We start from the raw sequence: 26296 nt of genomic DNA, 5'->3' as shown, positions 1-26296 counted from the left end.
ATAAGGGACAGTTTTGCGATGCTGCTTGGTCCTCCCCTCACTGTAAAGCATTTGCTGGTCGAATGGCCCAGTCTCTGCGGGAATTGGGAGATCCCCCTTCCCTCAAATGAACGAGACATGGAAATTACAGTTTGGCCACCATTTTAGGAGAGAACATTTTTAACAATGCTAAAAAATATTTAGATATAATACAGAAGCTAGTTATTTGGAACGGATCCGGAACATATACTGTAGAATAGAATAGAATGTAGAATTTTGGGCAAAGGTCGAGGTTGAGACCTGTGAAGTCATTCAGCACTGAAAGGGAAATTGAGAATAAAAAGGTTTGAAAGGTGTATAAGGAGGAAAACCTGCAGTTGCACTATGAATCAGTTGTTAGGAGAGGGTGGAGAGTAAGATGGGAGAAAAGAGAATATGAACGGAGGTACAGTAAAAGGAATGATAGGGGTTGCTGTTAGGGGCCAAAGGGACGCTGCAAAGAAAATGAAGTAATATCTACAGTGCACCTCGCTGCAGGGAATACACCGTATGGAGTAGGTCGTGCTTTTATTTACTTTTTAATGTTTTTTATACAGTATTTACTTGTTGAATATTTTTATAGTATAAAGGCTACTGAGTTCATATCAGTGACCCTGGTAATGTGATGACAGATAATCTCTAGTCAATTGATCAGTCAAATGCTAAGCAATTGGCAAATATGCATACAAAATTACAATAGATGGGCATTTGCTTGCAATACAGTCATATTACAAAATGGCTAAAAAATGGCCTGTACAGCATAGCCTAGTTGTTTTTTCATGGATCAACTGGACTCAAACAGGATAAAATGCAGTCTGTTACAAACAAAGCAACTGATAAATATGATTGGCAAATGCATTATATGGACAATAGTTTGCATTATGGCTATGTTGCAGACAATAGCATTGGTTTTTCGGGGGTCAACCAGAGTTTCCTTCAAACTGGATAAAAAGCAATTGATGAATATGCATGCAAAAATTGCAACATGTAGACATTTGCTTGCAAGACAGCTACATTGCAAAATACTCAATAGCAAGGGGCATTTTTGGAGGCCAACCTGAATTTTCCTTCAAACTGGAAAAAAATGCAATTGGTGAATATTCATACTAAATTGCAATAGATAGGCATTTACTTGTAGTAAGGCCATACTGTAAAAAGACTACAAAATTGTGTGAATAGCAAAGCTAGCCTTGGCTGTTTTATGGGGGTCAATTTCCTTCAAACTTGTAAAAATGGATTTTATTGCAAAGCAATACACAAATAAGTATGGAAACTTGCAATATTTGCTTAAAATACTGCCTTGTTACAAGCAAGGCAAAAATGGCCAAAAATTGTCTGAATAGCAAAGCTAGCCTTGGGTGTTTTTAGGGTGCCAACTGGACTTTTCCTTCAAACTTGATTGGTAAAATGCAGTTTACTGTACAGGCAGCCCTGGGTTACGTTGGGGGTTCCATTCTGACGCTGCACTGCAACCCAGAAAATGATGTAACCCAGAACGTGCAATAAAAATGTATAAAAATGAGAAATAAAGTGATGAAAGCCTTACCTTTAATCCTCAGTGTGTACTGTACAGGATTTTACTTGCATTCGGATGTGCTGTGCAACCAAAAACCTCCAAATTTCGACTTTATATTGTAGCTGTACAGTATGTACTTTTACTGTTCCGTCGTGGCGTAAGACGATGATAACCTCAGAACATCTGCTGTAACCCGGAACCAATTTTTTTATTAATATATTTGAAAAGCGATGCAAACTCGGAACGACGTAACCAGAGTCTGACATAACCCCGAGGACTGCCTACTGCAAAGTAACTGACGAATAAGCAAGAAAATTACATTATGAGGACATTTACGCAATACGGCCTTTCTACAAGCAAGGCAAAAATGGCCAAAAATTGTCCCAATAAGAAGGCTACAGAAGAACATGACCAGCCTAATTTCACAGAGGTAATAATATGGTGAAATTTTAGCACTGGTTTATCTTTTTTTTAGGATAGAGGAACATACTACAGGTAGTTGGGAATGCTGTGATTTTCAGTAAGAATTGTTATCCTAAGTTTTTGACTACAGAATTAAGAGTCAGATACAGGAGGCTCTGTTGAGTAACTCACCTGCATCTAGTCTGATCAGCTCAAACAATGAGCTGACCAGGCTCATTATTTGAGGAAGATAGAAAGCGAGAAAGAGTAACAGTAACCTTTCATTCATCCAACCATTCGCTAATGTAACCTCATGCAAGATGCTATCATGTCCAAATGGACCTAGGTAGCTACACAACATTCTGGACCACAACAGGTTCTCAAGAGAATACGTCGGAAGACTTATGAGCAACATCTCATAGTTAGAAAAAGGTGAAGGTTTCCTGGTGCTGTCAGAAACATGCCTTAAGTACCTATGAAACTGATGTTTGGTTGGCATTCATTTCTGACAATTCAAAAGACTGTGTGTCGACTCCCAAAGCCAGAACGAGATCAGTGTTCTTGGATATTTCTTTCCTGTGCCTACTAGTACAATCATATAGGCACTCACACTCAGGTCTGAGGTGCCAAGTTCCATGCAGGTAGTACCAAACAGGTCACACTGGAAACATCATCTTATCTTCATCATCATCCATAAAGTCTTGGAGGGAGCGGATTGAAAAAAGACTTGTATCTCTTGTTAGGGAAAGAAAGGCTCTGCACTTATGCCATGAACTCTGGAAGAGAGGAATATGAGAGCAATCCTCATTCCTCTGAGCATTGCATTAAGTAAGAAAAGAGTTACACCAATGCCAATGCTGGTAAGATGATGATCTTGAATGCAACAACTCCATCCAAAGCTTCCCTCTGGGGTTTCCAAGGCACCTGGAAGAGATTGTGAAGGACAAGAGTTATATCTTACTCCAAGGTTGAAGTTCATGAGAAGGGCAAGACTGTTCGCAGCTCTCTGCTGAGGCCAAAAAATCTATGCTCTTGAGACAGAAGACTTGGGAAATGGTAATGTGGTAACCCTTACTGCAGACACTGAGAGAAGATTATTACAGAAAACTGCAGAATAGTGGCTCCAACTGGAGGGATACTCCTTGACTGACACTGATCACAGAAGATGGCTCATTTTGCCTGGTGAATGCCTGCTGCAGATTTTCTGAAGGAACCTAACATTTCCTTTGCAACTATACACAAAAATTTTTCCCTTACAGGAGATTCTGCATAGTCTTCAGGCATGAAGCACGAACACCTGTATGAACTGGTGGTAACAGAGCAGGTCTGGTTGACAAGCAGTGCCTCGACAGGTAGGGACAGAAAATCCAGGTACCACCTGACTTGCAAATCAGTGAGAAGCCACCAGGGTCATCCAAAGACTGGGAGTGACTAGCACTTGGTTGTTCACCTGGTGTGAACTGGCAGAACGGTGGGAAGGCATGTGTGGAGGTTGTCCCAAGGCTGTTGGAAGACTTCCTCCATCTCAGCCCAAGGGTACAGTAATGGTGAGCAGAACACTGGGAGCCTTGTGAATAGTCATGTGCTGAACAGGTTGATCACCAGATTTCCCAAAGCCTTGAACAGCCTGTCCACTACAGGTAAAGGAACCACTGCATCCCTGCAATATTTCCCTGACAATGCTAGTTGGCTAGAGAATTCTGACATCCTGGAATTACCTGGTTGACAGTTTGATGGCATGGTGAAATGCTCACTTGTCCACTTTCTTTGCCAGCACACATGGGGGCAGGGAGACTGTGCCCCAGTTTGTTTACATATAACACTACGGTTTTGTTATTGCTCATCAGCACTACCAAACATCCTTTCAGCTGCTCTTGTAAGGCTTGCATCACTAGTAGTACCACACCCATCTCTACAAAATAGATGTGCAGCTGAGAATCCTCTTGAGTCCGCACACCCATCCCTATTTCAATACTTTTGAGAACAGAACATGTCTGGTGGTGGTGGGGAGGGGGGAAGACGTCTAGCAAAACTCCAACAAGGTTCCTGTCATCGAGGATCAATGATGCATGACAGTAAAGCATTTGCACATGGAGTTTCTTCAGAGATGACAGGCAAACCATCAGGACTTGCCAAAACACTGCATAACAGTTTGTTCTTGTTAAGATAGTAACTGCATTGAAACCTCCATGAGTTTGTTGAGGTGACTGTCCACAGGATGGGCCCTTGCCACTGCTGTTTTGATCAATATACAGTACCTAGATATTCTGTCTGCTGTTTGGGGATGAGTTTGGACTTCTCCCAGTTTACCACAATCTCAGATTGTGGCAAAATGAGATCAGCCAATCTCAGACCTGTAGCAACTGCACCTCTAAGGATGCTATGATCAGCCAAGCACTGAGGTATTGTAACAGATAGATCACTAAGTGGATCCAAATTGACACCAGTGTTAACACTCACCTGAGGGGTAGTTGTTAGGCCAAAGCAAAGCTCTCTGAACTAGTAGGTTGCCCTGTTACAGATGAAATGGAGGTATTTCCCAGAGTCTGGATGGGTGGATACTTGAAAATATAAATCCTCTAGACCTAATGAAATGCCATATTTTAAAATTAATTTGTATTTTTCCTAGCTATACAAATACTATGCCTTTCACATATACAGTGTCCTTCTGTGCATGTACTGGACCAGCAGTGTAGTGACTAAGCAAGGGTGGTACTTAGGCAGAATGGAATCGAATGGAATATAAAATTTAGTCAAAGGCCAAAGGACCTATGATGTCATTCAGCACTGAAAGGGAAATTGAGAGTAAAATTTTTTAAAGGTGTAACTGGAGGAAAACATTGTTAGGAGAGAGGATGAATGGGGGTATAGTAGAAGAAATGAAAGTGGTTGCAGCTAGGGGCTGAAGGGAGGCTGCAAAAAACCTTAGGTGCTTACAGTGCCTCACGTGAGGTGCACTGGCGGCACTAACCCCTACAGGGTACTTGGTTGGATTTGGGATGCCCATTCTCACCGGCAGATATTATCATTGTCTATCTGGCAGTGATATAGTGCAGATTTACTTCTTGCATTCACTCTTTTTACATGTGCTGGCAATTCCTTTGCTTGATTCTCATACTGAGTTTGTGATTTATTCATCCAAGTGCTATTGTGAAGGTTGTGGGATCTGCACTCAGTGTATATTTCTTGCAGAGGCAAAAAGTACACTCATGATTCCCTATCCTGAATCTGCTGCATGGTCTTCCCCACAATGAGTACATTATGGGAGGAGGAGGAAGAAGTCTAAGTGGGCTGCTTCATCTAGCAGACCCCCCCACGCTGAATCCTCCCAGAACATTCTCCCGTGACCATCCCCTTCCCCGACTCCCAGAGCTTCTCCTTCTGAGAAGACCAACCTGCATGAACAGGAGTGGCTTCCAGACCTACAATTCCTCCTGCAACAGGATAAATCTATCTCCTACATACTCAGCAGAACAAGACTTCAGAGGGCCCTGCCATTTCTGAAATCTTACCCTTGGACCTAGAGCAATGGTTCCAAGAGGTCATTTCCCTCATTTGTGAGCTTAATGATCTCAGGAGGTGGCCTTTACTTTAGTTTACCAGTGATCTCTTTTTTGGAGCAGGTAGTGGGTTCCACCTCGGAAGTGAGTTAATTGGTAAGGCTACCCTGGTCTGAGCTCTTCCAAGGTGTTTTGGCAGAGGTGAACTTGCTGATCTGTGGATCAACCATTTCCCTCACAGCCAGCAGATTGGGAAGCTACTCCTCCTGCCATTATTATCCACAGAAGTATTTCATTCCCAAAGACACAGATGACTAGCCCCTTCACCTCAACCTAATACTGTGCTAGCTGACAAACAATATTCCTTTAGAGAAACTGCATCAGCAAGGCTTTAATTTCAACTCCGAGCGTGGAGTTTCCATCTTGAACGGAGTCTGACATACAAAATCATTCAGTGGAGGAAGATCAATGAATGGCTGCCAACGTCCTAACAACTTTTTCACTAAGAGTGATCAAGTATAAGAAGATAATTGCCGATGACTTCCAGTGTTCCCTTCTGCTGCACCTTCATTGACAAAGCATGAGATTTTGATGAGTCTACAGAATAAGCAAGAAGCAGGATCAGTCTGTGAGAGAGAAGGAGCAGGAAGATCCTTTATGGTTAGTCTGTACTGATTCTGAAGGATGCAGATTAGCCATGGTTCTACACCAAGTTGTCTACTGATGTTTAAAGCATCCTACAACTTCTGCCACGGGAAAGGAGGAACACATCTCGGCAACATCCTCCTTTCTTCCTATTCTGGCCCTTCTTGGCCAAGGCCAGGACAGGTTTGGGTGAAAGGGCTAGGAAGTCTCCTGACCTCTCCCAAATCCTGACTTCAATAACGCAGCCATCTCCAAAGGATTACCTACAATGCCCTAGTATGTGTCCGGGAGGAATCCTAAGGGACACTGCATGGTCCTGAATGCCAGTTACTCTCTTCTTCACTGCCACCTCAACCTTATGCTTTGATAAGAGTAGAGATATCCCTGATTTAACCGTTTAGTAGTTCGAGATCACTTGTAGGAAATCTTTCCGGAAAGAAAGCTGTAGACACTATCACACCATTAGATCAACACCATTCCACCCAACTCTAAACAACCTCCACTCGGAAGAGATGCCAGAAAAGGGAAAGGCTGCAATTATGTTTAGCCTCAAGTCTAACCTAGACACAGCCTGGAACAAAGCCATGATTACTGCTTCAGTTGAAGAGAAAGAAATTCCCTTCTCTCAAAGTCGCTCCTAGCTGCAGACTGACCAGTCCTCTTATAGAGGACAGAACTCAGCCACTTCCAGGAAACTGTATTCCCCCTGCCAGCAAGGGGAAGCAACTTGGAGGACAACACAAGACATGCAAGCTTTCTAGTCCAAAGCATGTTATCTGTAACAGGGGAAAAGGCAAGCAATAGGATGATGTGGACTAATATGTGAACCCTGAGGTTCATTCCATGAAAAACCCAAGTGTTGAGGGGACCACCGGGCCTGGAAGAATCCCTGACAAGGCAAAGTTCCACAGGAAAGGAGTGAGACAATGTAGTTTGCTTCTGCTCTGGCAATCAAGACAAATTTCCAGGAAGAGGACAGACATGGAGTCACAATCAGAAGGTGGTAAAGTATGCCTGATGTCCAAAATATATAGTGTAAGAACAGCACATAGCAAAGAGAAGAATGAGATCAATGTTAAAGTTCAAGAACAAGACCTCAAAGAGGGATGTAAGAAATTAGACTGATGGTATATAAGATTACTTCATTATTAAACAAAAAAAATTTTGGTTGTATATGGTTTGTACTGCTCCACCAAGCAGTGACAAGGGACTTGCAATATGGAGGACACTTTGGAAGAATATGATGAAAAGAGCATATAATAATTGAAGAAGAAACTGCAGGCTGTCATAAAAAAATAGGAAATACACTAATATAACAAAAACTGAAAAGAATTGGCCACATGATGGTCAATTTGACTCTGCTAAGAGAATTTTTATGAGGTATCTATTCACAGATATATCAGAATACTGACAACAATAATGTAAAAGAATAAAAGCTATATCATTTTACTTTTTATTATAAATATATATATATAAGTCTGTCATCCAAAGTGGTATGCTACCAGTTACAATTACATTTACTTTTCTATTAACAGTAAGTTTAAATCTATGGGACACAAAAAGTTTTGCATAAAAAAAATTCTATCCACATTTCAAATAATGTCCTTCCTTCTCTTAACCATGACCATCCTATTAATTCTGATTAAGAACTGCCTGAGAACTCGCTGACAGCAACTTGAATTCCTTCATCATGTCAGTTCTTTCTGGTTAAATCATACAACAAACAATTGTCAAATATCATATTTGTCCAGTTGCTGACGTTAAATTTTATCATTTTCACATCTCGTACTCTTGAACAGATGCTTTCAAGTAAACACGAACTTTAAATAAAATTTTTTTGCATAGTAAAATGTCATTACAAATTCACTAAGAGACACTAACCAGGGAAAGCAGCAACAGCATCATGGCAGCAACACGAAATCCTTAATTTTGAACTTGAAGACTTCCTTCAGGATGTAAATCCAGTGTTCCTACTTTGCACACAAGTACAATGCAACAAGGCACCATAAATGATATTATTATACTTCTCTTTGATAAATAGGTTTTCTTGTATTTTACTGCGTATATGGTGGTTGTAATTTAATTCTATCTCGATAACTTTATTTTGCACTGTTTCAGTTGAATTAATATAAGTACAGGTATCAATATCTACTAACAAACTCTTGATATGTAAAAATCCAAGAATAAAATTTCATTACTATGAAGTACATTATCCAGATAATTCATTTTAAAACTCTCACAGGGCTAACCCAAGGGATTTGTCTTCAAATAAGCTGTAACAACTAGAATAAGAAAAGGCCCAGAAATTGGACAGGTGAGCAGGAAGAGACTAGAGAGAATGGATGACAAAGTAAAAGGAAGACAGCATCAGGGAATGCTAAAAAGAACCTTAAATACTGAATAAAGAGTGCCACCTATGAGGTCCCAGATTAAGAATCAAGGCAATGCAGCACTTCATAAAATTTACCAAAATAAGAGCAAGTACCTGTATAAAGACAATAGTAAAGTCTCACATGTGATGTACACATACAGTACAGACTAAGTGCTCTAAAATAAGAATAATTTTAAGACTAAAAGGACAAAATCACATTTTACATACTGTTTAACACTTGAGCTTTCCTTTAAATTTACATTTATCATTAGTACACCTGTTACACTTCACTGGAGAATTTAAAATACAGTAATAACAAAACAAGACTGTACTCTTCACGCACACATAACCTTCAGTACCACTTTTGAGTTTGATCAGACACTACCTGAGAGTATACTTTGTTGCTTAATGTGCAACACACTAAAAATAATCAAAATTTTTCACAAGACTCCTGTAATAAAGATAATTCTAATAGAATAAAACATCACTAAATAGATTCCAGTATATTTTATCTGGCTTTCAAGAGTCCTTTGAACTAATTTTTTGCTGTGAAACTGTAAAGTTAATACTCAATGGAAAAGAACTGATCAAGAGTAATTCCGATTTAGAAAATGGTTCAAAAACTAAAAAATGTATTGAAAACCAAAACAGTAATGAAGAAAATGCCTCATTAAATGTTGGAAGAAATTAAAATAAAATGAAGCAGGCCTGACCAAACTCTGAAATTATCACATAATTTTGGCATAAGGAGGGGGTAAAAGTAATACACTGTAAAAGGAAAAGTACATCCTGAGGAAATATTCTCCAAATCTCAAAAAAATAGATTTACAATAAAACAGGTGATTATTCTCCCAGAATAGGTTTACAGTAATATAATGTCTTCGACAATACTGCAATGCTGACTGGTATGACCCATCTGCCATCTAACATCCGTCTGAAATATCAAAATACGAGTGTTTTAAGTTTATATAATAAAACCACCATCCACCCAACCAATGTGATTCCATTTCTGTTCCAAGAGGACAGTGTTAACTGTAATATAATATGACAAATTTTCAAAGTAATTTATATTTTTCCTAACATACAAACCTGAGGTCTTTATATATGGAATTAACTTTCAGCAAACTGGAAATCTGGTCATTAAACTTTTGCAAGGTGGTTAAGGTAATAGCTACCAATGATAGGGGCAAAAGCACCGCCCACCAAGCAGTCCTGGTCGTTTCAGCCGTAAGTCACTTTAGGCTGTAACATCCAAAACAATGTAAGACGTTATGTTTATGGTATTTACCGTTATGTTCATGGTGTTTACCATTATTATTTCATGTTTTACGTACATCCCCAAGGGGCTGGTACTAAAAACGGCGCCCAATTTGCACCGAAACGACCCGAATGCCAGCCAAGTTGGTGTGCATTCAATTCTATGCAGTTTACCTTTTTGCCCCAGGTAAGAGAATGAGGGGTGGTAAGAGGTGGGCCATTTATGTAAAGACCTCAGGTTTGTATGTTAGGAAAAATACAAATTGCTTTAAAAATTTGTTATTTGTTCCTAAACAAATACAAACCTTTGGTCTTTACACATAGGAGACTTACTTTTGGAGGGAGGATTCTAAGTAAATCTCTGAAATGACTGGTAGTTTGGCTCATCTGGGTAGCCTCTTCCTGGTCATGAAAGGGCAAAGGAAGAACACCATACCTCTGATCTACTGAACAAGAGAAATGTTCAACCATCAGACTTCTGGGCATTTCGAGTTGCAGGAATGTAATATCCTTGATTCGAAAAGGTTTGGATGAACCCACAGTGTCGGAGGCTATAAAGCTAAGAATAACTAACTGGTTTGCTCATAGTCAGCCCCTCTCTCCCCTTGCTAAAGAGAAGGAAGGATTTGCATCAAATGGAGCTAGATTATAGATAGGATACTCAGTCACCTAGATCACCTGCATGCACACCCATCCAGCATGTTACGGCTCATTCATTGTTCCTTTGCCCACCGGAAGAGGAAGGAAGACAGAAGAAAGGGAAAAGGCCAGTCCCACACACACCTTCTCCTTGCAGCCACAAAACTTAGGCGAGATGCAACCTGTCCCTCAAGAGCTGGGTGAATTACATGACTTGTTGAGCATCCACCATAGGATCCAAGGAAAAGGAGTCCAAGGACCTATGGACAATGTCCTGTGGTAAAACGAGGTGAATGTGATCTGCACGATTACATTTCATCCTAGTACTTGACTGACAGGTTCTTCCTAAGTGTGCTGGACAGACCGATGCCCCTGGCCTTGAAAGATCTGGCCCAAAAACATACTGATGTACACCAGGAAGTTGTGGGGTATGCTCGTTTGATCATCTCACTAGTCAGAGAAATGACAATTTTGGACACCGTTTCTTGGCCAGCTCAAAGCTAACAAACGAGTCAATGGCATTGGGCTGAAAGTCTAGTCTTTAAGGAGGCAACATAGATATCATAATGCCATTGAAACCACAGGACCATAAAAGTGGAATGATCCATCTCACTGATCACCTTCGAAACATGCAGAATGGCGAAAAGTGTAAGCTTCCAGATGTAAATGGATACCAAAGATGTCTTGCTTTATTCAAGGGTGTGAGAAGACAAAACAGCACAGCGCCAACTTCAGTCAGTTGACACAAGAAGGATCAATCTTCTTCAGAGGTTGAACGAATTTCCGGAAGTCAAGGTGCCAATATCAACTGTCCTTATCTCTTGACTTTAGGGAATGAATTGTAATTACATCCATCTTGCTTGGGATGTCTGTTGGCCACTGTACTGAATGCTCTTCTGTCTACTCGTGTACATGCACTGCAATAGAGTAGATGAAAGAACACTAAAGACCTTTTGTTGAACATGGCACTACCGTGGTGTTGTTGCTATCATACCGAGAAGTGTCTATCTTTGGATCTTGAGACTCTTGACAGAAAAAGAATGAAAAATCTCTTGAAGGGATAGTGTAACCATGGCACTAACTAGGTGTCATTGCCATCAAAGGAGTGCCTATTTGGACCCTGAGACTCCTGAAACTGTCTTAAAGTCCACATAACATTCTCACCCTCTCAGGTTGTGGATCAACTGGTAATTGAAGCAGGAGCAGCTACTGCTTACATCTCCCACTCCTCACAGGGGGAATGTAACCACATAAAGTGGAGCTCCTAGACACCACTTCTTGACTGAGTAGGAACCAAAAACAAGTTGCCGGAACTTAGTCTGGAGGTGCTATTGACTTCCTGACAAATCAGGCAGAACAACGGGAAGTTGTAAGCCCAAGACTTGAATTATGGATGCAAAAGATGTCTCCTAGGCATCAACAGCATCTGAAGCTTCTAGGAGGTCACTTATCCAAGTACTGACTAGTCCCAATGTTTCTAACCACGTATGTGAAAGATGTCTCCTAGACGTCAACAGAATCCGGTGTTCCAGGAGGTCACCTATCCAAGTACTGACCTGACCCAATTATTGCTAACTCCACTGATCGGATGAGAAGCGATACTTTCAATGCGGCATGATTGATGGTTAGTCTTATCCTGTGACCCAACTTTTTAAGTCCTGAAAGACAAAGACCCTACTCCACAAGCTCAGAGCATGCTCTGTCATCCCACAAGACATAATTCTTCCACACCAACCTAAACCACAAAGAGTATGGGGAAGTAGGATGGTACTGCAAGTTATAATTAGCCACTTGATATTTAGGGGTCCCAAAATTTGTCTGCAGCAAAACATTCCCTGAGTGGATAAGAACATACTAATATTGTTCTTTTATTGTTCACTGTGAATTCATTTTCATGATATATAAAATGGAAAATAACAAAAATAAAAAGATAAAATAACAAGCTGCACTTGGCTGAAAAATTTTTGGTGATGTCATTTGAGTGTCAGAATTTTAAGGGTTGGGATGGGGGTGACTTAATTCGATGTCATCAGAATCTCAAAGCGTTAGTGGGTTTGTATGGAAAAAGGTGCTTTATTTTGTGAAACATCATTTGTTGATTATGAACCCATTAATCATAAACAGCCTTATTAACAATCTAACAAGGAAGTTGGATAAGAAACACACTGTATGAGCAGATGTTATCTTCCTAGAGTCTAGTTGGATCCAAGCATTTTAGTGCAAAAGCTGTTGCTTGAGTGTAAGCTCTATTGGAGGACAGAGATGCACCTCAATCCGATGTGGATTAATTATGATTTGCATTGCACACTGCCTGCATTAGTTCTTAGGCTCAGAGACAATGGCACAATGATAGCTGGCTGCTGAAACAGATTAATGGAAAATGGCTCAACAGGATAGTGTCCAGTAATAATGTAAATCATGATTACTATTCTAAGATAAAGGACACCATCATAATGAGCAATCTTGTCTAATGGATGAAGATTCCGAGAGGCTACTGACATAAAGACCTCCTCCATTTAATTTACCAGAACCCTTTGACCATAAGAGGCATTCTTACTAACACTTGTAACTACATTCCTTCCACACACACACACAACACAAACACACATATACAACATGAAACAGGCATGAAGAATGTCACACTAACTTGTATATACCATATAATTTCTGTATGTTACACTGGTCCTGAACAGTAAACTCTGGTTAACAGGCAGCATAGTGGCTATATTAATTTCTACATGATATGACAAATTTTCAAAGTAATCTGTATTTTTCTTAACAAACAAACCTGAGGTCTTTACATATAGAATTAACTTTCAGCACAAACTGGAGCTGGCCGTTTTACTAAAAACAAGGTGGTTATTGGTAGGGGTGGAAGCCCCGCCATCCAATTGGCATGCATTCACTTTACCTTTTGGCCCAGGTAGCAGAATGAGGGGTGGCTAGAGGTGGGCCATTTATGTAAAGACCTCAAGTTTGTATGTTAGGAAAAATACAAATTACTTTAACAATTTGTCATTTGTTCCTACACGTATACAAACCCTAAGTCTTTCCATGTGGGCAACTTACTTCTTGGTGGGAGAATTCTGAGCAAATCTCTGAAGTGACTGGTAGTTCGCCTCACCTGGGCCTCTCTTCCTGACCATGAAAGAGCAAAGGAAGGCGACCCACGACTCTGATCTGTTGAACACATGTGATGTTCAACTGCCAGACTCCTGGGCCTTTAGAATTAATGGGATGTAGCATCACTGATTTGCAGAAAGGCTTAGATGAACCCATATTGTTGGTGACAATAAAGCTGAAGAAAACCAACGGATTTGTTCATTGTCAGTCCCTCTCTCCCCTTGGTAGAGAGAGGGTATGAGTTGCATCTATTAATCTAAACTGAGCTGGATTATAAATAGGATACTCAGTCATCTAGAACACCTGCATGCACACCTGTCCAGTACATGACGGCTTGCTAACCGTCCCTCTGTCCAGTGGGAGAGGAAGAGATGCTACCTGTCGTCAAGAGTTGGGTGAACTACATGACTGTTCAGCAGCCACCACAGAAGCTGAGGAAAAAAAGAGTCCAAAGATATATGGGCAACGTCCCGAAGGTAAAAAGGAGGTGAATGTGGTCTAATGCGACCTTAGTACCTGTCCGACAGGTTCTCCCTGAATGCAAGGGGCAGACCAATGCCAGTGACCTTATGAAATCTCACCCGGAACGTACTGTTGTCCACCACGTCAGCTGTAGAATACATCCGTCTGATCATTACACAAGGTCAAATGAAATGATGCTCTTGAGCACCACTTCTTGGTCGAGCAGGAACTAACAGAGTTGTTGGCACCCAGTACTGAAGGTCAAGTCCTTAAGTGGTAATGCAAAACCTCTCGGTCACTTGGTAGCCTTTAGGGTCCTCAGATTCAGAATGATCATACACTGTTGATCACTTGGCAAATCAGGCAGAAAGATGGGAGGGTGTAAGTCTAAGACTTCTACCATGGATGCGAAAGCGTCTCATAGATGCCAACAGCATCTGGTGTTCCCAGGGAAGACACCTATCTAAGTAATGACCAGACCTAACGTTGCTAAACTTTGCTGATCAGACGAGAAGTGGTGCTTTTAACGTGGTATGGTAGTTGGCTGTTATGCCCATGGTCCGGAATGACAGAGCTGGACAGAAACAGCTTTGGTGTGTTGAGAATGAAGGACTAACTTGGCTGTTTTCCTAAGTTGAACAATCTTTGGAATGTCGTGGTGCCGAGGCCAACTGTCCCTAACACCAACCCTAGTGACCTAGCTTTTCTGCCATACATCCATCTTGCCTGGAATGTGTTCGGTTGACCACTGTGCTGGGTGTGCTGCTGCACACCCATGCAAGTGCACTGTCAGTTGAGAAGATGAAAGGACATTAGCTCCCTCTCTTGTTAACTATGGAACTACAGTGGTAGTGTTCCTCAACAACACCATGGAGCACCTATCCTCAGATCCTGAGGCTTTTGAAGAACTAAGAAGTTCCAGGATATTGAAGTGCAGGTTAAGTCTGGTTAGGCTAGGTTAGGTTAAGTACCCAACCTAACCTCTTGAAGTACAAGTGACTGCCTTCTGGTTGATACCATGAGGCACAAAGTATCTCCAGAGGGAAAGTGTGTAACAACACTCCAAAGAGATACTTGTCATCTAACCATTAAGCTAAGTCCTGCCTCTCTTCTTTGAGAGAGGAAGGGAAGAAATGGAGCTACGAAGCTCCATGATATTGAAATGCAGGCCTCGAGGCACAAAGTATCTCGGAGGGGAAAATAGTAACGACACTCCAAAGGAAATACCTGTTGTCTAACCACTAGGCCAAGTCCTGTCTCTCTTCTCTGAGAGAGGAAGGGAAGGAATGGGGAGACCAGGGCCCCTTCAATTTGCATTGAAGGGAAGAAGAAAGAGAAACCGCCCATGAAGAACCCGGCCTCCCTGGTGACGACAGCTGACCAAGGACAGCAGAAACTGCCAAGCTGGTTGCCCCTATTGAGATGAGAACAACCTTGCTGCTGTATCTGTTACCCTTGCAGATACTTATTCTTGCCTGGGTGAGAGTTCAGACTTTTCAAGTCCATGGAACTCTCAGGCTACGAACAAATCCGAAAAAGCAGTCCTGCCCTGTAGATCCTGCACATAAGAGCTCGCCAGGACCAATCAATTGTTGATATACATTGGAAATCATTCCTCAAGGATGATTGATACCATAGCATATACCTTTGAAAATATGAAAAAGTGTCTCAATAAAGCAAAAACAGCCGTTGCATGCTCTTAATTCCAAAATGAAAATGTTATGTTTAGTAATGCTGTAGAAATACAAATCCCGAAGTTATAAAAATAAGCAATACAAATCACTACACAAAATATGTCATAAATCATCAAGTTATCACTTACTTTGTCATATATATAAAACTAAAGTTCTGCATCTAAAAATGGGCTGTCATGCGATCTATTTCCATCAAGTCCTCTACAATATCATCTACTTTGGCTCCAATCTTCTTTGCAATCTCTATTTTTTCAGGAGCAGGCATATGAAGAAAGGACCAGATGAGCTCAGCATCCAAAACAGCTCGGGAAGGGCCTGTTATTAATTTGTATCTGTTCTGGAAGGCTCTTGCAGCCTTTGGATTTAAACCTAATTAAAGAAAAAAAAAAAAAAATACAATATTTTACACCACGCAAAATTTCAGTACTGAAAATGCAGGAAAAATATATTAAGGACATACAACATACTCTTGAAAGAAGTTTTAATTCAACATGACATATGATTCATAACAAGACAAAAAATCATCAAATCTACACTGAAAATAAAATGAATTAGATAAATTAAAACTTCATGAAATACATAAACCATACCTCCGATATGTGGAAGATGCTGAACCAAGAGATTGTACACCATTGAAAATCTTCGGTATGTTCTTTCACTAACAGGTAAAACGTAACCAATGGAACCATCTAATGTTGCCATCATGGTTATGTGTTTTCTCTCTATGTTCTGACCAGCCCGTTTATCACTTGATACATCTCCAACTCTACATCGAATTCTGAGGAGAAAATTACATTAAACATTCATGCATAGTTACCTGCTTTTTTTTATCTGCTTTTTTTTCATAAGATTTTTATAAATGGCTCTCCAGAAAGAATCAGTAACAAAATTCTTATACTGTACAATAATTATCAGAATATTTTTTAATTACTGTCTTTATGATTATGAATTACAGCAGTATCAATCTAAAACTAATCAATATAGGTTATGACAGCAGAGCTGTCACTGATACACATTTTTTATAAGAATCAAAATTAACTTGATATTAATATCACAATCTGACAAAATTTCATGTTTTGATTAGTCAATAAAGAACTCTGCATCCATGATTCCATTACCGCAAAAAGTGTCATATATTTTTTACAAATGACTGTGTTGACATCAATGCCATTGTCTCCTACATACTGATCAATTTTGCATGGGCAAATATTACACTTCCAATAAAATAACATTATCAATTCACCATCTTAAAGACATAGTTCCATGTATATAGGTATCCACTGTATGAAAATAATGACAGTACTGTAATGCATGATTTGTGATTCAGCTGTACATATTGAGATTTACTTCGATATACTACTTAAGATTAGAAAATAAGTGGTTCAATAAGAACCACTAATCAATTAGTAGTTTATAAATTATACATACAAATCTTAATCTGAGTCTATATACAGTACATAATTCCACATTATGGAAGCAAATAAAAATATCGTAAGCCCTCAAAATATTCAGACCAATGATGGGCCCTGATCTTTTAGTTTTATAACATGCTAGCCAAAGATATAATCATAAGCCAAAACACCTTTTTCATCTGGTTACCTTCAAATGCTTCAATAAAAAAGTCAGGCAGTAATTTTCACTTAAAAGTAAAGTGAGAGAGAAAAACAGCCCTTACTGTGAGACCCAGTTTCCATTAATTTCTATGCTTCTCAATCTCTTATGCTATCTCTGAATAACCTCTATGGCAATTTGCTCTTTGCTGTTCAAGTGCTTTTAGCTAAATATTTAGCAAAGTATTTTACCTTATATCTATTAAGTTTTAGACTTAATAATTAAAATTTAACTGAAAACACAATTTCAAATTTCTGGTTCATTTGAACAATATTACTGTACTATATCCTTAACATTGCATTAAGTGTAAATATTCATTAATGTTTGGAAATTCATTCTTAAGGAAAATAAACTAAATGCTTGCATGGAAGTGCTTTCAATGAATTTGCTGACAAATATCTTTGAAAATTAATTTATTTTATAGGCCTATAATACAAGACCTAACCCTCATATAAATGAGTATGATTACTATTAGATAAAAGCTTACAGGTTTTAGTGCTTACATGAATCATCCTACAGTAAACCATGGAAATAATTTTGTTTGTATACTAAGAACTGTTTATAAGAAATCAGTACCCAGCAACAGGGTGGGGGAAGAAGATGAAGGGGTGCTTAGGCTAACTTTGATTTTGCTTTTTCACAGTTTACAGACAGATTTGGATGGGTCTGGTTTATTTTTTCTTTGGCAATAGAGTAGTACCTCAACTTCACAGATGCTTTGGGGATCTGGTTTTATGATAAATAACAAAGTCTGTTAAGTAACAAAAACCCTATTTTATAGCCCATACTTGAATATGTTCTAGATATTTTACAGCGAACAGCAATTCCACATAGTTCCTGATAAACTAATCTGTACTTTACAGTTAGCATTCAAGAGATAAACATCTAAAATGGTAGCATAGCAAAAAATCATAATAATGTAATCTTGACGTACAGAACTCTTCAAGTTACTTAAGTGTTTATTTTATTCTCATGAAATAACCTAAGTATATGACGCAAGATAAATCTGCTAACCTACAGTGCTGACTTTTGATAGTGTGTAGTTTACTCTTTTGAGTAAAGATGGTTATCTCATTGTTTTTTGGTGCCTGGTTTATGCATTAGATACAGCATTACATCAGGAGTCTTATATATAAGATACAGCGATACTGTATAGATTCTCTTTTTACAGAACTCATCAAGAATAATCCTTTTTTCACAGCAAGCACAACCCCCGCTTGAATTGCAGTATGTCATTAAATATGAAGACCTACCTGAAGAATGAATTGACATGAGCACCTAAGTGGAATTCACCCTTTCTAATTAACCGAGTTCCTCCCATACTTTCATGAGATTCAGGGTTGTAAGTGAACACAACAAGATTTTTGTCAGCATCTCCGGCAATGAAGGCCAAGGTAGTATTGTCAACCAGAAACTGAATTCCATATACTTGCAAGGGTTTTAGATCCTGGAGAGACAAAAAATACAGATAGAATATTATTATTGCAAATGCAGACTAAAGAAGCTTACAAAATTTTTAAATTTCACATCCTCAACTGAAAACAAAATAAAAAGTTTGATAAAGGTCAGTTGAAATTTTGCTATAAAGTATGTGACCTTTAAAAGCAATCTGACCAAATTATGACGTAAGAAAGAGGCAAAAATAATACTTATTATAACACAAATATTCTTTATATAAGATATGGTGAAAAATAATGATGATAATGTGTTAACACCTGCCATGGAAATAGTATGTTAAAATTACTAGAATGAACACCTGAAAACACTAGCATTTTTAATTGAGCTACATTTCATTACCTTAAATTTTATTATTCCATTTTAAAATAATAAGCAAACCTATAATAATCAACCTATCTGAATAATATATCAAAGTGTGATAAATACAACACTTTAGGAACATCAGTTGATTAATTAGCAAAGGGTTTATATCCTACAGGTTAATATAAAGTAACATGTTACCCTTGACACAAGTGAGAGAGTTCTGTTTTCTTCCTGGAATCGCAAAAGTAAGACAGATTTACAAATATCTGCAGCAAGTATAAGGCTTTTGATGCACAAGAGTTGATGAATGTAGATCTGGGTGTCAATGAAAGCTATTCCGACCAAGTCCGCATCTTTTAACTGCCATATGTACACCTGAAAACAAGATAATCATCTTAATACTATTGCATGAATGCAACAGTAACATTTACTTAAATCGGCCATAATTCAGAGGATCAGAGGCACCACACTGGAAACTGAGTGGCAGCTAATATTAACTCAAAGGTATTGCAAGATTTGCAATAACTTTACTATATGGAACATACATATTTTACACTAACCAAAAAAACAAAACTTTCAGAGTATGGCAAATAATATTTTTAGATAAATAGTATATGACAGGCATAAATTACTAAACACACCACCACTGAAACCCTTAACATGTGACCTATTGTTAGCAAGGAGAATTCAAGATGTAGCCATGACTGTAAGTCAATTGCTACAAATATTGCTTGACATTCTGATGACTTATGCACTTGTCGGTTACTATTAGCATATTAATGTTGTCTGTTTTGAAGGAGTCTATTAACACAGTTAAGGTAAACGCTTAACTACTTGACAAAATATATGGGAAAGCATGAATAAAACAGATAATAAATAGTTTATCAGCAAAAAATATTTTTATAAAATAGAGAAAGTCAATAATATAAATCATAAATGGCACAATTCCTCTAAACCAAATTCATAATGAGGTTTTGAACATAGTTCATCTTGTATTATCAACTGGAATAGTTTACCTTCTGTCCAATTGCTGATACGAGTAGGCCTCTACAATGTGCTAATGCTGTGACGGGACCCTTTTGTTCACCTTCATAAAGAAGTTTGAGTCTGTTCTTTGTCAGAGGCTGACCTGGTTCTGGCACAACATCAATGACATCAAAGATAAAGATTCGTCCTCGACACGTAATATCTTCACCAAAGCTGAAGTAAAAAACAAAACATGTTTTTCTCACTCACTAATATAAATAATCCATTCAAGTATCAAGTTTTCTCATTAACTCAGTAAAACATTAAAACATGGAAGTACTGAAGTGTCAATAAATTACAGACCAAAATGGAATTTTTGACACTCATTTGTTTTGTGAACCTAATTTGTAATTGCAATGAAAACCAACGGTTTTATGAACCTAATTTGTAACTGCAATAATAGACTATTTAACAAAAGGATAAAGATATTACAAAAATCCTCTCATGAATGCTACAATGACAGAAACTTACCAGAATGTAGTTCCTAATGCAATGTATCCTCTTAAACCTGATCTGTCACCTTCATATGCTAATATCACATTCTTGCAACAAGTTATATGTTCCCAAAGTTCCAAAGTATAATCTGTATTTGGAATCATCTGAAAGACACAAAGTTCCATTATTACATTTCAATGGCAAAAATATTTGGGGAAGTGATGACACCATTGTAGACCCTTGGTAGTAGACAACTACTTTTAAGTATTAATATATCTACAATCTGCCAAAGGACCAGATTAAAAAAAACTAAGTATAGTTATAATGTGGCAACTCAGAATTAACTTTTTGGCATCATAATTTACACTTTCCTCATTTTCCTTTTATCTGTTTTCTTTGCCTTCATTTAATAGACTTTAATTTTGGATTCAAATTCATATTTAGTGTACAAATAATTAAAAATATTCTTTCATACATAACAGAACCACTTGTTCCTTAAAAATTTATCAAAAACAGAACATTCTATCTTCTCTATAATTCATTTAAGATAAAGTCTGTAAGGAAAAATGAGTTTAAACCTGGATAGTTTTCCAACCTATTAGTTTAATGACTTTTTAAGTACAGTATTAAGGTGTGGTGATAGTGAATGTTATTAATAAGAATGCAGATGTCATCAGCAACTTCTTGTTTCTCAACTTTAAATTTTTTCTCTTTTCCTGAATACAAACAAGACTTTTAATATTTCAATAGTTGCTAAAGCTATCATACATGCACAACCTAATTATATTTGTATTACCCCTGTAATTAATGATATAGTTGAAAAAGCTATGCACAAGTTTAATGGCTTGTTCATACACAGATGTAGAAGCTTCTGCTATTTTACTCAAGACTTACCTGCCAATTAACAGGTGAAAAGAGCTGTATTGAAAATACTGGTGCTTGAACCCTTATAAACCTCTCATCTCTTTCTTCCAAAACTTCTTCCTGGTAATGAAACAAATACAAGAATTTCAGGAAATTGTAATGATTCTTATAAGCATAACTTGTTTCATGCTTGATGGTCAAAAAGAAGAAATAAGCATGAGTTTCAACTAAAGATGATTAAAACTCAAATTGCTCTCTCAAGTAAACACTGTACTAACCTCCCTATCACCTGGGAGAGCTCTCTGCCTTTCCTTAAATTTTTGCTCATTAAGCACCTTAGCAAGGGGGAAGCAAATAAATTCTCAATATAATCAATCAGAAGGGATAACAGGAAGGTAATCCAAGTACAACGGGGGGTCTGTGTTTAAAGACAATCCATATAGTATATGAACATCCTATTCTAACCCAAATGAATTGTTGCACAACATGCACATGATACTGGAGGTTCATAAATTTGGTAATGTGTACCTCTAACTTTAGATCTATGGAAACTGAAAGTTCATGCTTCCTAAGATGTAGTCATTAGATTAAGGTTATCAAATATTATATGTAATAACTGTGACAAAGGCTATTCTAATCCTCACTTGCCATGGTCCTAACAATATCACTTACACTTGCCAAATAAGTTAGGATTAAAATAGAAAACTAAATGGTAAGCTGGTGACAGTGAAGCTAAGTAATCATCAGCTATGAACAAAAGACACACCTAAAAAAGAAAGTGGTGAAAGGTGAATAGCATCTCCAACAATCTGTATCATTAACTTGTTGGCTATATAAATTCCTACGGAATTAAAATCAATAAAGATCATGCAAAATGTGAATAAAATGTTGTAATGGTGGAAAAAAAATACTCAACACCTGCATCATAGTAAATGCTTTTAAGAGCACATCCCTTGGCAAGAGAAAGGATAATCTTGGAATTTTTTGCATGGAGAACATTTGCAAAAATGGAGGAAAACATTTGTACCTTTAAGAATAATCTTGGAATTTTTCACATGGAGAACATTTGCAAAGATGGAGGGAAGCTTTTTTTTTACCTTGGTCTGAAAATCCTTGACCGGTCCCATATCTTACAGCAACCCAAAGAACTTCTCATGCCAACCCATGAAACCTTTCTTATGCCTGTCAACACAATCAACTCCAAACTGATCAAAATTAACTTTCACCGTCCAAGTCAGCAGGTTGTGGTAGGTATATGTTTAATTTGTAATCAAGACTTGCTTTCCACACCATGATACAGTGATTTATTGAAATGCATTATATCTACGATAAAGTACTGGGTTAATATTGGTGCTGGATTGCAAAGTTAAGGATGCTCAAAAATCTCTTAGAACATAACCTCATCATAAGTAGGGGACAATCTGTAATGTGTTCACTAATGGGATACAATTTGTTTATCATTTTTTAAGCTCTTTTTTTAGAATAGACGCTACAGTCTTTCACCAAGTAGTAATGGTGGTATCCCATTATGTTGATGCAAACACTTAAGCATCAAATCCACTTGCTAGGGGGCAGATTGTTTTGTTTGACTCTCTTACTTAGGTCTGTTCTTTCTCAGTCTGGGGAAAGGACAGTATGGGCAGAGAATTTTTTTCTTTTTTAGATTAGTGAAAACTTAATACAAAGATGTTACTTTGTAATACAAAGCATCTCCAAGGATGTCCTTTGTAAATGGTCATCAGTACTCTAAAACTATCTTATGTTATTTCCTTCTTTACAATGACACAGGAGACCAAGTCTTCATAATCAAAGCTTTTTATTATTATTATTATTTAGAAGATGAAATCTATTCATATGGAACAAGCTCACAGGACCACTGACTTGAAATTCACGCTTCCAAAGAACATGGTGTTTATTTGAAAGAAGTAACAAAAGGCAATGAGACATACACAACGAAGAGATCAGTTATTAGAAAAGAAAAAATAAATTAAATAAATATATAAAAATGTAAGTAAATTGTAGCACTACATCTTCACTTGAACTTTTGAGATTCCAACTGCCCAACATCCTCAGGGAGACTGTTCCACAGTCCACCGGTGTGAGGATTAAATGACCCTGGGAACTGAGAAGTTTGACAGTGAGGCACATTTACTGCATATTGGTGTTGCTGTTCAGTAAATCTGGTTGCTATCAGCAGGAAATGAGGATCAGGGATCAATTGTGAATGTGAAAGATCTGTTAAAAGACAACTTATGAAAAACTGAAAAGTCACAACTGCTACTGTTAGGAAATAGAAACCTACCACCATAAACCAATCTGTCTAAGCAGAAGCAGACATCCATACTGGAGAACAGTATTCTAGTAAAGGAAGGCCAAATTACCAAAAACAGGTTGCACTGATTTTATTACTGTCATAGATATATGAGACCTTAAGTACAAAACCTAACTTCTGTGCAGTACTTTCTGACACTTTCATTAGATATTTCTCAAGAGTGAGATATGAGTCAAAAGTTACACCAAGCATAGTTAAAGCTTCAGACTCCTTGGCAGAGTCCCAGCCACCTGAAGGTGAGGATGGGGTGGAAAATCAATACGAGATCTACTAATCAACAGGGTTTTTGTTTTACTGGAGTTCAGCCTCATACTCCTCTGACTACACCAGCCAATAATCCAGTCCATGCCATGTCTGAGACTAAGGGCACCTTCATTTTTCATAAGTGGCGACTTCACTCCATAAGTGGAGACTTTACTACACCCACAAGTGCTGCATCATTGGCATACTGAACAACTTTGTTTTCCAGCAACACTAAATGAAATAAAAAAATTATAGAAAAATATATGTAACAATAAAATGGGTGAGGGACGAATAATATAACATGAATTTTTGGATAAATAGATAATCAAGCATATGAACTGGCTTGGAAAAAAAGAAATAAAATTAATGCTTTAAGGAATTACAGTTTAACAAGGTGTAATAAATAAAAAGTATTATCATATTCAAAAGATATCACACTAACAGTACATGCATAGTCTGATATTTCTATTAAAAAATAAATTAATTTAATTTCACTTTAATAAAAACAGAGATAAGAATAAAATACAATACTCTACAAATTAAATTAATTCTTATATCTTTCATAACACTGTTTCACCAATACAGGCAGTCCCTGGTTATCAGCAGCCTCGGTTACTGGCGATCCGGTTTTACGGCGCTTGTCTAGCGACGACGATAACCAGATTTTCGTCGCTGATAACCAGTTATTGGCACTGATCACCGGTTATCGGCGCCACTAACCGGTTATCGGAGCCGCTAACCGGGGATCAGTGCTATTATCGCCGATTTTCAGTTAGCGGCGATTTTTGGTTGTTGTCATGCTGTCGGGAACGGAACCCCGCCGATAACTGGGGACTGCCTGTACAGGCAGTCCCCGGTTAACGGTCGGGCTCGGTTAACAGCGATCCGGTTTCATGGGGCTTGTCTAGTGACGAAAATCGCCCATTTCTGCTTATCGGTGCGATAATTGGATATTGGCACTAACAGAGGTGCCGATAACTGAAAATCGCCGAAATCGCCGATTTTCGGTTAGCGGCGATTTTTGCTTATCATCACACCATCACACCCTCAGAAATGGAACCCCACCAATAACCGGGGACTGCCTGTGCAGTGAAATCTTAGATGCATGAGGTTCTGAACTTACCTTGTCATCCCCATTAAATTTCCAAATCTTCAGAGTGGGATCTGAGTTAGAAGTTACAACACAGTAGGTCTTTGTTTCCAAATGATGAACAATAAAGTGAGGTGTACATCTCAAAGGCACCTTCCTCACTGGCCAAGGAGCATCATAGGACAATATTGTTGGAAGCAGACAAATTCGTAAGGATTCCTGAAAAGAAAAATTTGATGGCTAAAAACAACATCTATGTGGTCCACCTGGCTATGTAATTGGCAACTGAGGGTGCATCCACATTGCAGAAACACATGTTGTAGACACATAAAAGCAACTGACATCATAAACAAGTTGAATACAAATCAACAGCTTACTGGTAGTCCTAACAAATGCTTCACTTTATACAATTATCCAGCATTTGCCAAAATTTGTTATCCTCTCAGAGCTGTTGACTTGTTTTTAATGTTTGTTATAAGTTGCTAATGTGTGTTTATGACATTTTACTGTAGTGGGGACACAGCCCTGAGGGTGTGGTTAATGTATTATTGTTACCATAAGAACCACTTACTGCAATACAGCTGTCTGGGGTGAAGGGACAAAAAATATTTTTTTTCAAACTTGCCATTTATACAATTATTTTTTCATCTAAACCACACCATTGCAACTATAATAAACATTGGCAGTACCAAAGAGAATCTGCCACATGATCATATCACTACAGTATTAATATTAAGAAAAACAAAAAATAAGTACCAATGGCCTTGGTAGTTTGACACCAGATAACATGCAACTAGTCAACCAATCAATACTATAAAAAATGCTAGCTGGAAAACCAGTTGAAAAGAGCTTTTCATAGGCTATGAAGTTCCATGCCATGGCTGAGATGTTCTAACCTAATATACCTATAACATCACTCTTATACTGTATCAATTGATTCAAACTCAAAATATACGTGTAATAAACTAGTAAAACTGGGCCTAGAATGAGCAATTAAAAAAAAAATACAATTCACTGCATTTAATATCACTTTTAACATCATTTACAAGTGCCTGCTAATCAATAAGTCTTAGTTCTGCTGAAGTTCAGCCCTATATCCCACTCACTACACCTTACTGATACTTGACAGACCTCTGTCCAGATTAGCAGCAATTCATTACCCATTTGTGGCCTCTGTCAAGATTAGCAGCAACTTTATTACTCATTTGTGGGAGGATACAAACAACTGTAACACAAGCAGATGTATTGCATACTGCACTATTTTGCAGGAAAATAAAAGTACAGTAAGAGTATTTATGATATCCCTT

General features: G+C 38.1%; 1 protein-coding gene across 1 annotated transcript in view; it reads right to left on the bottom strand.

Annotated features, from left to right (window-relative positions):
* Nucleotides 1-7520: 7520 nt before the first annotated feature.
* Nucleotides 7521-26296, bottom strand: part of CPSF1 (cleavage and polyadenylation specificity factor subunit 1) — an 89919-nt gene continuing 71143 nt past the window's right edge. Inside the window, exons 19-27 of the mRNA XM_067094115.1 lie at nt 25023-25208; nt 21355-21444; nt 20497-20624; nt 20016-20199; nt 19198-19374; nt 18492-18685; nt 16218-16405; nt 15756-15996; nt 7521-9386 (exon numbers count right to left, since the gene is read on the bottom strand). Coding sequence (XP_066950216.1) covers nt 15788-15996; nt 16218-16405; nt 18492-18685; nt 19198-19374; nt 20016-20199; nt 20497-20624; nt 21355-21444; nt 25023-25208 — 1356 coding nt within the window. The 3' untranslated portion in view covers nt 7521-9386; nt 15756-15787. The remainder of the gene's footprint in view (nt 9387-15755; nt 15997-16217; nt 16406-18491; nt 18686-19197; nt 19375-20015; nt 20200-20496; nt 20625-21354; nt 21445-25022; nt 25209-26296) is intronic.

This window comes from Macrobrachium rosenbergii, chromosome 4 (assembly GCF_040412425.1).
Source record: "Macrobrachium rosenbergii isolate ZJJX-2024 chromosome 4, ASM4041242v1, whole genome shotgun sequence".
NCBI classification, from domain to species: domain Eukaryota; kingdom Metazoa; phylum Arthropoda; class Malacostraca; order Decapoda; family Palaemonidae; genus Macrobrachium; species Macrobrachium rosenbergii.
This window is presented reverse-complemented; position numbering and strand designations above follow the sequence as displayed.